The sequence below is a fragment of the Scomber japonicus genome, chromosome 17 (genome assembly GCF_027409825.1).
Source record: "Scomber japonicus isolate fScoJap1 chromosome 17, fScoJap1.pri, whole genome shotgun sequence".
Lineage (NCBI taxonomy): Eukaryota > Metazoa > Chordata > Actinopteri > Scombriformes > Scombridae > Scomber > Scomber japonicus.
In genome coordinates, this window is record NC_070594.1 from 6,915,137 (window position 1) to 6,930,173 (window position 15,037).

Sequence of the window (15,037 nt, forward strand, 5' to 3'; positions counted from 1 at the left end):
GTATTTTAAAAGCTTGTTATATTATCCATTGTGTCAAATCTTCATCTGAAAAGTAACTAAAGCTGTCAGTGGAGTGGAAGTATAAAGTAGCATCAAATGGAAATACTCAAGCAAAGTACAAGTACCTCAAAATTGTACTTGAGTAAATGTACTTAGTTGCTTTCCACCAATGGCCAGCTGCAGTTTTCATGAAACTTTTAACATCCTTTTCCAGCTCCATGCAGGGGTTGTGAGTCATCTCAGCATTAGTGACGCTTACCTAACAAAGACTTAACTAATAAAGAAAGACTGTTCAGACATCATGAATCTGTTTTTCTTTGGGAGGAACATATTTAATAGCAGTGTAAATATCCTCAGTATGGAAACACCCATCTCAGCTCCTAACTGAAGCCTCCCTGAGGGGGAAAACCAGGTAAACTGACACTGGCTCAGTTAATCAGGTGATATTGTATGAAGAGGTGTGGTCACTGTCTGCAGATATGAAGACCGCCACTGACATCACCTGCCTCCAGCTCTGAGCGCAAATCTGTGCAGTGAGGTTCATTCACACAAATGGAGCGTCTCCAGGTGTGGGGACTCTTCGGTCTGATCGTTCTCACCGCCGCCCAGAACACCACACACAGGTAACCACAAAGGTGCAGGTAGACTGTCTGTATGAGAATCAATTAATATCAAAATTGAGGCTCATTTGTGATTTTAACATCCTTGAATATCTTCAAAGTGAGGGTTTAATATAAAATTAACACCATATTTTAATACGAACTTGAGTTTGTGATGCTCACAGCATTGAAAAATTAGTTTTCATTGTTTTTTTTTACAGCAACATACTGTACATAGATAGATAGATAGATAGATAGATAGATAGATAGATAGATAGATAGATAGATAGATAGATAGATAGATAGATAGATAGAAAATGTATGTTTTACAGCCACAGACTCTAGTTTTCCTCCTCATGTTTAACCCTCCATGCTGATTTGGTCTTTCAGTCCCGACCCTCAGCCCTCCTACCTGCTGCTGGCTCCCATAAATCTTCGACCTGGAGTCCCAACATCACTATCAGTCACCATCCTGACCGCCTCTCTGGTCACTGTGTCTGCTCACATTGTTCATGACAAGCAGATTGTGTCCTCGGCCTCAGCTGCAGTGGAAGGAGGTAAAACCCTTTTTGTGTTGTTTTTTTTTTTTTTTTGCATCAACAAAAGTTTGTCTTCTGATTTAAAATGATTCAACACTGATATGACAAATTTTCTGTTTTAAAGGTTCAACTAAGATGCTGACTTTGCCACCTGTAAGCAATGCCGGGGCTGGGAATTGGGGGAATTGGAAGGATTCTTGGTGGTTAGGGTTAGGGTTAGGGTTAGGGTTAGATAACAATGATTAGTGGAGTAAGTCCAAAATGTATCTGCAGTTTAAATTCCATTGTCATTAGTCTTTATGTCCTTCCCCTGCAGATTCACGAAGGCAAGTCAAGCTACAGGAAACCCTACAACCTGGAGGTCAAAGGTCACGTGGGTAGCATTGAGGTTTTCTCCAACTCCACGCAGCTGTACTTCAACCCCAAAGGCCTCTCTACCTTCATCCAGACAGACAAGCTGAACTATCTACCTGGACAGCTGGTGAAAATCAGAGCGGTGTCCATTCACCCCGATGGGAAACCCTACCTCAGCCCGGTGGACATTGTCATCACCGTGAGTCTGACATCAGGCTTCCTTACATTTCATCATTAGCAGTCAGTCCAAGTATTGACGGAATTTGGGAAGGTGCTGTTTTTGTCTTGTTTTCTTTAAAAGACTGTTTTAACTTACGATTTACAGTCTGACTACCAATACTGTGCTTCAGTTTTTGTTGATCTACCTGGTTTCTCAGATACAGTAGAAATGGAAACAGGATTGCACAACAAGGATTTAGGTTTCTAAGATTAGTTCCACATGGAAGATATGTTCCAAAAGGGTGTATTTTGTCAAGAAATTTCCAATCACCGCACTTTGATTATGTTCATGGCTAACAGAAAGTGGAAGATTATAATTTCTCTCCCTGATCCAGGATCCGAGGGGAAACCTGGTCAGACAGTGGTTGTCTCTGGATGGCGTCCTTGGAGTCGTGTCCAAAGAGTTTCAGCTGTCTGAGAACCCTCCTCTGGGTGAATGGACCATTCTTACTACAGTCAATGTAAGTATGCAACGTGTCACTCAGTCCACTAAGTGCACTTTACAAGGCTTTTATAAGGTCTGTATAAACCAAACTGCAGGTTTCTTGGATGGAACTGAGATGAAAGTCGGATAAACTATCATTACAACATGTAAGTGATACACTGTAACAGATTATTTAACTAAACTAACTGCCTTGTCGAGATAAAGACATTTTCAGAGTGTTTGAAATACATTACACACTACATTTGTTTTAAAAGGAGTACATCCAAGGAAAATAGATGGCTTATTCTCTATCAGCGCTGCAGGTTTGAAACTTGGCCTCAAGTCAGATGTCAAATTTATGATTTCCAACTCAGTTTGTTCTTTGCTGAAAGACTCAACCTGGAATTCACACGAGCTGGCATTCAGAAACCTGAAAGTAAATCATGACTTTGCTTGACATGAAAGATAACAGTGAGAATGAAATGCACAGCTTTGTTGAATATTTTTAATGGCATTTCATACAATGAGGCTGCATCATCACATCTACAGGGAAGTGTTGCTCCTGAGTCAGTTTTTGGAGGTAATAACAATTAATTGCAAATATTATAGAAATAGAGTGTATTTTTTTGTTTGCCATGAATGTATTATTTGAAATATTAGGGGGGAAATCAAAGGGAAGGTTTTCATACAGTCCCTTAACAAGAGTGAACATCTGCAACATCTGCAGTGATACTAGTGTCACCTGGTGGTTGTAATACTTCAAATAAACCAGAAAACAAAAGTTTTGGGTTCATAAAAAAATAAAGGACTGCTTTTCTATTTAAAGTCTTAGCACTAGAGGAACTAATCATTTTGTTATCTTAATTAAGAGGCTTTGTTGTTGCGTTACAGGGCTCCTCTAGTAGGACACATTTCAATGTGGCACATTATGGTATGTATGTTTTCTATGACGTTTACTCCTTTTTTTATTGATGCAATGAAAGCCAAATAATTGTATGTAGAAATAAGCTTTTCTTTCTTGCTTCTAAACATAATTTGAAAATATCAACATTTAAAGGATAGGCCAGTAATTTTCCATATTTTTCTTAGTGTCAATAAATCTTACACATAGCCAAACCAACAATGGATTTATCCTGCTTACAAGTGTTGTGTGTGTATCCGAAGCCTGATATCTTATTCCTCTGTGCTGTAGATCTCTGTTATTGCTCAAAAACTATTGAAAACACATCAATGAGCCTTCATTATGACTTTGGTCATTTTAGTTTGATTAGAAATGGTTCCAAAGACTAATAACAGTGATCGTCAGTGTTTTCAGAGAGTTGTTCTGTGTAAAGCAAACACCACCTAGCATGTGCAGGAACGTGGTTCTGTTTCACTACACATAACGACCTCTTGACTTTGTACTACACTGTAAATTTCTAAAAGGACTTCAGTGCAGCAGCTCTAAAATTCGATGCTTTCTATGTTTGTTTGCAGTTCTGCCGAAGTTTGAGGTTGTGATTGAAGCTCCGGATGTCATTTACCGTGAAGACACTTTGTGGGGCTCCGTAAAAGCAAAGTGAGGACCTATTAACATACTGCTTTTTACACACACTTTGTTACATATACAATGCAATTCAATTATTGTGTTTTCAACCTCAGGTACATGTATGGGAAACCTGTTCAGGGATTCGTCAATATAACGGTTCTGCATCGTTTTCATGGTATTGAAGACGTTTACGATGAAAACAAAGAGGTGTGTAGACCCAGTTAAAGCTTCTCATTTGGAGGCAAACAGACAGATTATTATATGATTATTGTTTACACACCAAAATTAATTCAGGTAACATTGATGTATACACATTATCTAGAGATTAAAAGTCACTAGATAAACTAAAGAACAACTGTGTTATCGTGTTTTTGTTAAAGTTTTGCCCAATTATATGTTATGTATGTGTATAAGATTAGTAGATCAATTATTTAAGTAATTTATCAAGTGCAAAATATGTGCTGTTTATATCTGGTTACATTTTAAATCAATACAGATGAGTTACTTTTTGTACTGTTGGTGAGACACAATAATAATTTTGAAAATCACATTGGCATCCGGTAACTAGCCACTATAAAAAATATAATCAAAAGGTTAACATATCATTGTAAAATATCCTTAATGACATTAGTGTTGCTTTGATTTAGATTGACGGCACAGCAGACTTCATGTTTGACATTCCCAGCTATCATCCAATGAACAAAAGAGCTCTAGACATGCTCTTCTATGATGAACTCATGGATGGTGAATTTCTAACGATCGTGGCTCATGTGACTGAACATCTAACAGGTAATCAGTTTTTATCTTCATAACATCACCTCCTGGCTACACTTATTTATGGGCCTTTGTATTGATGAATATAAAAGTATTCAGTGCAGCACATTATTTGTTCCGCAATAAAGTTGATTTATGGTTGACAATTAGAGTTTATTAACCACTGTAATTCATATTATGGGTTTGCTTTATCCAAGGCTGTAACTACCATAGAAGACACTGTTTACATTCTACAATACTAAAAAGAACATTTGGTGGATATTTTATAGGCTGGTTGTAGTACTTTTTAGCTTCAGTATATTGATATTACTTTTTTTTGGCCATAACTTTAATAAACAAGAATTCATTATTCCGCAAATTGAACTGTATTCCTGGCAGGTTGGAAAAAGCTTGGAAACAATAAATGCAGTTTACAGAAAATATAACTGAACATTTAACTGAATAAATACAATATTGAAAAAAATCCAAATAATTTAAGAGCTTAAAGACAGTGATGTCTGGACAACTATTGGCCAGACTGCTATGAAATTTATTGCAGATATTCATGGTTTCCAGGTAATAAATTATAATAAATTTGTTTGCATCTTGGCCCTGATTTCCATGTGTGCACGAGGAATTTGTGAATCTAACAGGCAGATTGCACTTAAATCTACTGCTCACATTCCTTGATTTTAATGATAATAGGACCTTTTCTGTAACGCCACCATCTGGATAAACTTAATTTTAGCGCTACTGTTAAGGCTGTAAGGAGAAGTTATTTCTGTCCAAAATGTCCTACTGCAGGTGTAATGATCACTGCAGCCTCTGGGAGACGCTAGTCAGCCATCAGACTTCAAGTTGTGTTCTCTTATTTAATTTATAAATATATTATATTATTATAATTAAATAATGTTTACAGTGCAGTGGAGGTTGAATATTAATCAGATATGTGTGTTTTTGACTTCACTATGAATGCTTCTCATCTTCCAGGTCTCACGTATAACAGTACAACAACGGTTTCTTTAGCAAAACATAGATATAAACTTTCCTTTGATGGCTATCCCAAAGAACTAAGGCCCTCTTTGAACTTCAATGCCAAGGTAACACGAGCAACATCTTTTATAGATTTACCCTAATTTGTTCATGATGGTTTTCCATTGTTTGATTTTATAGTCAACAAAGTATTCTGATGCACATCGAAAATGCTTCTCTCTTATTAAAACGTATTTACCATGTTTAATGTTTTGGATGTGTTGGTATATCAGATGTAATATTCGCTGACCAGGGCAAATTTCATTGATGTTTTCAAAAATCAGTGTTCACTATAAATAATCAAACAAACAACAGGTAATGTCAAATAAAATTCTATGCTGAGTAACACTTTCCTTCACTCTTTGCCATGAAAAGAAAACCAAAGAATCCCACATACTGACCATCACTTGAACTCAATGTAATAACATGATTCTTGGTCCTCAGACTAACTTCAGGCAGAACTGATATAAACAGCACTGCACATATAAAGGCTATCAGCTTTCACTCAGAAAAATATGCAGACAATTAACGTCAATGAGCTCCTCCAATACAAAAACAAACAGAATACTGAGCTCCTACAATCACAAACATACATAATACATTTACCAGTGTTATAGAAAATCAGTTTACTACATACTTACATAATCGGCCCTCCAGGGATGTTAAATGACAACATTTTCGAAAAATCACATATGATATAATTCAGCTCACAGTGTTTAAGGTAGAAGATGGCACTACAAGTGATTTAGACTCCTCACGAGGATGCTATACAGCTAATTCCAAGCAGGTCATCCATTAAAGAACAGGTTCACATTTTCCAAGTTTCTTTTAAAACATCATTCAGATGCCCATATGAACACCGAAAGAGGTTTTCCTTGCTGTAATAATTTCTCTTGTTCATACTGACTATTAAAAGATCCACTCCAAATGGACTTACCATGGAAGTGATTGTCTGAAATCCACAGTCCTCGTTGTGAGTAAAAATGTAATCAAAAGTTAATCCTAAAATCGTATTATGCTACAGCAGTCTGAATTAGGCAAATAAAGTGAGTATCTTCTGTTGTCTCATTGGTGTTTCCTGTAGAGCCACAGTAGCAAAATCATAACAAAACAAGGAAATTAACACTAAAAATACTCTAACTTCAAAATATTTGACTAATTTGGATAACTGAAGCTTCTTATTATCTTGGATAAACTTTTAAATATATTTTTGCACAGACAAGGACTCTGGTTTTTGTCCCCCACCACTTAAATTGAAAGTGCATAATGAAGGGATCTTCTAATGGTCGGTATGAACAGGAGGAATGATTAAAACGGGGTTAGGTAGAGGAGAAACCTTTTTAATTCAAGGTGTCAGCAGCAATTGAACTGTCAGTTTCACATTCAGAGTGACTTTAATAATAAATAGAGTGACACAAAAAAAACCAGGGCCAACACAGTGTATAAAGCATTCACTCTAAAGGCATGTTTCCTCATTTTGTAGCTGAAAATATGCACATACAACAATCAGCCGTTGTCTCTGGAGGATCTACAACAGACTGTTAAAGTGTCAGTGGTGCAGCAAAAGAAAAGTCCTTGGAATTGGAAAATGGACCAGATGGAAGAAATGGGCCCACGTAGACAAAACTCATCAGATTCTTCGGATATTATGCATCCCACTCCAGAAGGGATACCAGCACAAGACATGGAGTTTCCTCTCACCCCAGATGGGGTAATACCGCTCTCAATCCAGATCATGGATGACACTGCCACACTCACTATTGATGTAGGTAACACTTTAAAACAAGTACTTTTTTTTATTGCAAACAAAAAAAATTCTCTCTGCAATTTTTTAAAAAAGTAGTAAAATTGTCATTTTAATTGCAAAAACAGCAAAATAAAGTGTTGTGCACCATAATAATACATCTCAACACAGTGATTATATTTGATGTTTTATATTTGGGTCTTATTCTTGATGAGATACATTATAATATAAAGCAGTGTATTGTCTGCATAGAGATAAAGAAAATGCAAATGTTCCCACATTTCTGGATGTCCCAGGCCAACTGATATCAGGCCAAATCAAGGCTTTTTATAAAATGACTGATATAAGCTTGTGCTCTGGAAACCAACATACCCTAATGGTTAATGTTACTGAGTTTTTAAAATAGTCAGCAATCTGAAACTGATCCACGTAGAAGAAAAGAAAAGAGGATCTTCACCCGCTAGCAGATGCCAAAGAAGGTTTGGACTCTGCACTTACATTTCTACTTTGTTATGTTGTTTTCAGGCTTCATTTGAGGATAGCCAAAACACTCTACAGCTCTATAGAAGCTACACATCACCCAGTCACTCCTATCTACAGATTCAGAAACCCTCCGAACCCCCAGAGGTAATCATGAGGAAACATAAGAAACTAAGTACAATCTGTGCCAGAAAGTCCTGTCTATGAGGTTTGTGGAAATCAGTGATGTACGTACACTGAAATAACCTTTCACCATATTGTGTGTTCTCTTCTTTTAGGTTGGTTCATCCCTTGTGCTGCACATTGAGAGGAATTTCCCAATGGCTGAGATTCACTACATAGTAAGTGCCAATATATTGCATTTAATTAATGTACATATTTGTTGTTTCTTCCAATGCTTCTTATGCAATTTACAGTTACTTCTAAGTGTAATTGTGGATAAATCAGATTTTTCTATATTGGTTAGACTACATTTACATTTTATTTTATTTTTACACTGCTATTTGTACTATTTCAAACTATTTATGTTGTCTCATTTACATACTGCATAGCAAACTGTAAACTACATTTGGAAAAGTACCATGTTTTATGAAATTTGTAAATATAAATAAACAATTTTCAACATCAATTTCAGTAAAGGCTTACATCTGTTTTCTGTGCGTGAAGGTAAAGTCCAGAGGTCAGATCGTTTCTGCTGGGAAAAGCTCTGGTGATCTAACGCTGGTCCCAGAAACCACCTGGGCTCCTCTTGCCTGTATCATCGTCTACTGTGTGCTTCCAAATGGAGAGATTGTCAATGACGTAATCAGGCTGCCCATAACCCAAGCTTTACAAAACCAGGTGATTTATTGGCTTCATTGGTTTTGACTTGTTAATTTTTAAAAAACACATTCATATTTTAGTTGGCCTGGTATTGTTATTCTGGCTATTGTAAGTACAGTACAGTGTTATCAAGGTAGTAACACCAGAGTACAGCAGTGTAACTCCTCTATTCTGGCTTAAGCTCAGCAGACAGAAGGGGCCACTCGACGACTTCTCTCAAGTTTCAGATGTTTATTTATCCGCACAGCTGTTGGAAAAACACAGTCCGAATTCTTTGTCATGCCACTGTTTTGATGGCTAGATTTTGAACAGTTAACCCTCCTGTCGTCCTCCCGGGTCAAATTGATCCCATCTCTTTTAACTGTTCCTTCCTCCCTTCCTTCTCACCTTCCTTCCTTCCTCATTTCCTCCCTCCCTCCTTATTCCTTTACTTCCTCATTCCTTCCTTCCTTCCTTCTTTCCTCCCTTCCTTCCTTCCTTCCTTCCTCAGTCCTTCCTTGACCTGAGGACAACAGGAGGGTTAAACAACATTTTAAGATATATGACTGAGTGACCTGTGATTGACAGGTCTCTTTGAGTTGGAGTGAGCCCACAAGGAGGCCGGCTGATGAGGTCACTCTGAGGGTCAAGGTGGCAGAGCCTGGCTCTCTGGTCGGGATCCTGGTGGTTGACAAGGCAACAAAGTGGATGGCATCACACAATGACATCACCCCAGAGATGGTGAGACCAACTGTTGATGCAAAGAGCTGTCCCAAGGTTCCAAAAACAACAAATATGTTATTAAAGTGATTGTCAATGTAAAGGTGTATACATCACATAACTTCAATGTAACATAAGATCGAGATAGGTATGAAGGAGTCTCAACTGAGTTGGTAGAGCCAGTATATATACTCTTGTTGTCCACTCACTCTTTGCCAGATCGTCATTTGCAATATTGCTTCATGCCAGACCTTCCTACCACTTCCACACCCGATACACCATGAAACCCAACCACACCCTAGTATCATTTCATTATGATCTGATGTACTATGAACTATTATTTTCCCCCTAGATTGGCCAAACAGGTTTTGAACAATAGGCGCCCTTCTTGTGTCCCAGGCTGTTTTGTTGGTCTTTGTGTACTGTGACAGTAGCAGATCTCAGGGTGTTGGTGTTATTTTCACAGGTACTGGAACAGATGGAGAAGTACAGTGTTTCCAAGGAAGACATGTACTCTGACACATTGACAAAGGGAGATCCATACTCCATCTTCAGGGTCAGCCTCCCCAGAGAGGGATTTTTTTTTCTGTCTTTGAAGTGCTGTATAAAGTTACTGTTTACTCAACCATTTTCAACTCATTTTTTCCAGTTCTGTCTGACCACTTGCTATGCCATTTTCCCTATGACGGAGCAATCATATAATTATATTATCTCAAATGCAGCAATGATGAGAATAAATATCCTCAATAGGTTTGCCTGGGTGCTAAATTTACCAAAGATATACACAGACCACCAGTTTGTCAGCACTTGGATTAAATTATTTGCTTTTACTTATGCTGAGGAAAGTATTCATGCAAATTATTATTCCAGTAAGTAGTTACAGGTAGTAAAAACAGCAGGATGCTTGAATTTATTACAACTTGGCCTTATTTCCATTGTTTTGTTTATCATTTATACTTGTGTAAAATGCATGAAACATTGAAATGAGACAAAAAACAATCAAAAAAAGGCAAAGGAGAAGAAGTAAAATAAAATACTAGCGATTCCTACAAATAATAAAAGGTAACTAAATAATAAGAGCAGAAACCACCATTACTGTGGAAAAAAAATCTGTTAGTAAAACAGGCTACTGAGCAAAAATAAAAAGGAATGTCTTAATGTTTTCTTAAAAGGAATCAGATATTTATTTATGTATGTCAGATATTTATGAGGTAATAAAAAAAGGCTACATCACCAAACTGATTTGCCTTAACTGCTGATTATTTTACTGCTTCAGTGTTCAATCACCTGAGGCATGTATGGAGGTGCTAAACTATTGAAGGCCTTGTAAACTAGTAATACAATTTTAAGACAGTGTAATGGTGCTAAAAATGGGTGCAATGTGCTCTGTTTTGTTTGTTTTCATTTAAACTTTGGCAGCTGGTTTTTGTACAAACTGAAGTCTATTTATAGATTTCTTGGGAAGTCCAGTTAAACAAGCATTGTAATAGACAAGAGAAGACAAGGGCATAAAGATATATTTGGTCTGGCTTTAGCAATATTTATTTAGGTGGAACAATGCCGACTTGATACAGTCAAAGTGCTTTCTAAAACCAAAGTCATGATCTATGGTGACACCCAGACATTTTGCTTTTTGACTAAACCCACGTTTTCCAGAAATTTAAGACCAAGTAGAATTCTGTCTTTCTTTGATCCCGCACCATTTACTCTAACTTGTGTTTTGTCCTCGTTGAATTTCAAATAGCATTTATACTGTTTGGGTTGTTGAGGTTATGGTTTCATATCTTCCATGTTTTTGCCCAGATGAGTAATCTTGTGGTGTTCACTGATGCCAGTTTGCACATGCTGGATCCCCTGATGAAGCCTGAATTTCGTACGTTTTAAATTTAAAAATCAATCAACTTGTGTGTTTGGATTATTCTGACTATATGACGCTAACATAACTGACAATCATCTTCACCACAGCAGGGGGAGATTTTGTTTTCTACCAGACGAAGGAGGAGCAAGAACAGGAGCCACGAGAGCGCCGGAACTTTCCAGAGACGTGGATTTGGATGGATACCGACACAGGGTGAAGCAGCTTAAAAAACCACCAACCCGTGCAATAATTACTTAAAATTGTTTACTTGAGATTGAAAAAGATTAATTCTGGACCATTAACTTCAAGTGTACCTAAACAGCACGTAGAAACCCAATGTTGTACTGCCCTCTATGGTTGGAACTGGTATGGTACTTAAGTTACAACGGGTTAACTGAAAACTCACACTGTACGCCGATGATACTGTTATTTATTCTACTTCTCCAGCTCAGCAAACAATTAAAGATTTAAACATTTAAAACATTAATTTCCAAAACTTGCATTATACAGTATAACGAGGGAATCTAAGATATTACATTATATCCTAAGCCAGGTCCAGATAAGACAGCATTGATAGAAACTTGTGGCTGAATCAAGCTTTCCATGGGAGGTTTGCCCCCCTTGCTTTGAAAAGCACTAACTGGGGCTCTTTCTTACAGTTTGTGTGCCTTCTTAAATAATTTGAGTTTTGCCTGAGTTGATACTGCTGTAATGTCCAGATCCAGAGAAAGAACATTAAACCAAGTTATACTAAACCACTATGTCAGTAAACCAAAAACAAGCAGTTTTCAGTCTTCTTGAGCACATTTTTTAAATTCTATTTTCTGTCACTGTATTTATCTTGATTTTTTTTTTGCAGTAATTCAGACACAAAAGAGATAAAACTGACTGTACCAGACAGCATCACAACCTGGACAGCCACTGCCTTTGTCATGTCTGAGAACCTGGGTCTGGGCATCGTAGAGCAACCTGTAGAGGTATTCACATTATTTCAACGACTTCCCTTAAATGACAGAATAATACTCAGTTCTTTCAGTATTCTTTTATCATCTTATTACTCTATTTAAAGTGTTTTTTTAACCCTTTAAATTCTTCGCATTATTGTTTGTGGTAATGTAATCCTATCATTTGTTGTACTTGTTGGGTCAAGCTAAAAACTTATATTTGTATTGATATTATTTTCTGCTGTTGGCATTAGCCTTGTTAGCCTCTGGTTAGTCTGTGTGTAGAGTATTTAGCAGTTTCCATGTGACTTTCCTGCAGCTCACAGTCTTCCAGGATTTTTTCTTGTCTTTGAATTTGCCGGCCTACATCATCCGAGGAGAAGAGCTTTTGCTGGAGGTTATTCTGTTCAACTACCTCCCACAGGACATGGACGTGAGTGCTTTTCTGCTTCTTCTCAGGGCTGGATCAACATAGTGTACCAAAAAAGCTTAATTTTCTCCTTAATCTAACATTGTTAATAAGGTCAAACTATTGGATTAATGTCAGTCAGATGAGTCTGTGATTGTGATATATGTCAGTGTGTACCAGCTGCAGACAACAACAGGTGTTGGATTACAGGCGTAGTTAGTAGGACGAAACAGGGCCAGTGGGTTTATTTTAGGTGTCAGTTTGTTGTAATCTAATGTACCATCAGTGGTTTTAACATTTTTGTAAACCCTGCTGTTACATGATAAAGACATGACCCAGGTCCTCTTTAATCTTTACATTCTTCACAATTAAAATATTCATAAAATATCTCTTCAAACCCTCAGAGAGCTGCTGTGTTTTAATTATGATATTTGGTTACAACAACATGCTTCTTTTGTTTCCTCCCACTCTCTTTGTATCTGTATAACGTGATCTGGGCGGATTCATTTTGTTGTCTCTTTTGTCAGGTCACGCTGATTGTTCGAGAGAGTGAGACCTTTGAGTTTGTCTCCGTGGACAATGATGAGCTGTCTGTGCTCAATGTTCGTCGGGTGTCTGTGAGGAGCCAGGGTGGAGCATCCGTCCTCGTTCCCATAAAGCCGCTGGTCCTCGGAGAGATCCCCATCAGTGTGAAAGCCATGTCGATGCTGGCGTCTGACTTTGTTAGCACGACTGTGCTCGTCAAGGTGCTGGGACAAAAATCATGGTTGTTATCAGGGAGTTTTAGATAATGAGGTTGCAATGGAGGAGTTGTAAAATTGGACCAAATTATAGTAATATTAATCATCTAGTGGCTTCTTGATTTTATAGAGGTGGTTCGGAGCTCCAGTGCATTTGCATTTTAACCCTCCTGTCGTCCTCGCGGGTCAAATTGACCCCATCTCTTTTGACTGTTCCTTCCTTCCTTCCTTCCTCCCTCTTTCTTTAATTTTTCCTTTGTTCTTCCCCTCCTTCTATACTTCTTTCCTTCCTTCCTTCCTTCCTCCTTTCCTTCCTCCTTCCTTCCTTCCTTCCTTCCTCCCTCCTTTCTTTCCTCCCTCCCTCCCTCCTTTCCTTCCTCCTTTCTCCCTTCCTTGACCTGAGGACAACAGGAGGGTTAAGTGAAATATTGATTTCCATTAACTCCCCTGGATGTTCTGCTTTCTTTCACTTCTTTTTAAAAATATTAAATAAAAATAAACAAATATCATGTAAGATACAGTGAACACAAAACAAGACAAAAATACAATAAAATAAATACACTTACACACAAAAAAAAGAGAACTGGAGCAGTGATGCAGTTCAGATGACATACAGTACAGTATGTATATGTAGACAGATTTCCTCATTCAGAGGAGGAGAGGTGGATGGAGGCATTAACCCAGAAGTGGACTCTGCCACAGGAGACCAATGTTTCATTCCTGTTTCTAACCGTGAGTCAGCACAGTTTAAAAATAAGGATAACTACGATCATCCTGTAGCCTGAAGCCTGTGGTGATTATTGTAGCCATGATGATGAAAGGCACCTAACTTTAAGGAAGTAGTAACTTTAACCCACACCACATGTTTCTCTAACCTTTACAAAGTGACACATTTATCCCAAACCATGATCTTTCTGTAAACCTAACCAGACCTTAACCACAGTGTTCTCACATCATAAACCATCAATGTTTTCTACCAGACAAATTATGCTGTCCTGAAGATTACTGCCGATAGGGGTGCTAGATTAGAAAATACCTTATGAATTTGGTCAATTTTGGTCATTTCATTTGGAGGACTTGCGTGCATGTCCAAACTATTCCATAAAAGGCCGTGTGCCTGCAGGTTTTTGTTCCAACTGATCAAAAGCACCCGTGATTTGACCCAGCAGCTGTCTGAAGACTGAGATCAGCTGATTAAATTAGTCACGGTTTGGTGTGCTCCTGCTTGGTTAAAATGAAAATCTGCAGCCACATGGCCTTTTATGAACAGTTTGGACTTGCCTGTGCTAGAATAACGCAAAATGTCTTGATGTAACAGTACTGTATCGCTAATGTCACGGGACAATTGCGATGAGGGCTAAAGTTGTCTATGCAACAGTGATCCAGAGGTATGCAAGGTTATATTAGTAAAGGTGATGAAGCAGTTCAGATAAACGTACGGTGAACCACAATTGGTAGTAAGAGGTTCGTTGTCTGGCTCAACAAAACCCGTTGAACTTGGCTGAACCTGTCATCCATGTTTATCAGATCATCCGTCAACCTGCTGTAACTCCAAAACAAACACAAAGCATTGCAGACAGGAAACTCCTCCAATGTAACCGACTCTCATCTGCTGCTCCACTGTAACCTAAGAAATCTTGATCTTGTTTTACAGCTCAGCCTTTTCCCAGAAATATTACTCACCAGGTTTTGTTTGTGTGTTGTGTGTCAATTCTTCACGGCTGTTGGTCGTGCAGGCTGAAGGCCTCGAGCAGACGTTCTCCACCTCGCTGCTGTTTGAGGTTTCACCTTTAGACTGGAGCATTTCCAGAAACGTCACTTTCACCTTCCCGGCAGATGTCGTGGAGGGCAGCGAGAGGGCTTCAGTGACGGCTGTCGGTATGTAAACACAAT

At 38.1% G+C, this 15,037-nt stretch overlaps 1 protein-coding gene across 1 annotated transcript in view; it reads left to right on the plus strand.

Moving 5' to 3' along the window:
- Positions 1–552: 552 nt before the first annotated feature.
- cd109 (CD109 molecule) overlaps positions 553–15,037 on the plus strand; it is a gene marked incomplete at its 3' end in the record, with an annotated part of 35,019 nt that continues 20,534 nt past the window's right edge. Inside the window, exons 1-22 of the mRNA XM_053337463.1 lie at positions 553–623; positions 990–1,156; positions 1,263–1,291; positions 1,455–1,691; positions 2,047–2,172; positions 3,027–3,066; positions 3,612–3,693; positions 3,777–3,870; positions 4,311–4,452; positions 5,407–5,516; positions 6,932–7,213; positions 7,718–7,819; positions 7,951–8,013; positions 8,339–8,512; positions 9,062–9,214; positions 9,660–9,749; positions 10,997–11,066; positions 11,159–11,264; positions 11,911–12,028; positions 12,315–12,428; positions 12,932–13,150; positions 14,881–15,022. Coding sequence (XP_053193438.1) covers positions 553–623; positions 990–1,156; positions 1,263–1,291; positions 1,455–1,691; positions 2,047–2,172; positions 3,027–3,066; positions 3,612–3,693; positions 3,777–3,870; positions 4,311–4,452; positions 5,407–5,516; positions 6,932–7,213; positions 7,718–7,819; positions 7,951–8,013; positions 8,339–8,512; positions 9,062–9,214; positions 9,660–9,749; positions 10,997–11,066; positions 11,159–11,264; positions 11,911–12,028; positions 12,315–12,428; positions 12,932–13,150; positions 14,881–15,022 — 2,731 coding nt within the window. The remainder of the gene's footprint in view (positions 624–989; positions 1,157–1,262; positions 1,292–1,454; positions 1,692–2,046; positions 2,173–3,026; positions 3,067–3,611; positions 3,694–3,776; positions 3,871–4,310; positions 4,453–5,406; positions 5,517–6,931; positions 7,214–7,717; positions 7,820–7,950; positions 8,014–8,338; positions 8,513–9,061; positions 9,215–9,659; positions 9,750–10,996; positions 11,067–11,158; positions 11,265–11,910; positions 12,029–12,314; positions 12,429–12,931; positions 13,151–14,880; positions 15,023–15,037) is intronic.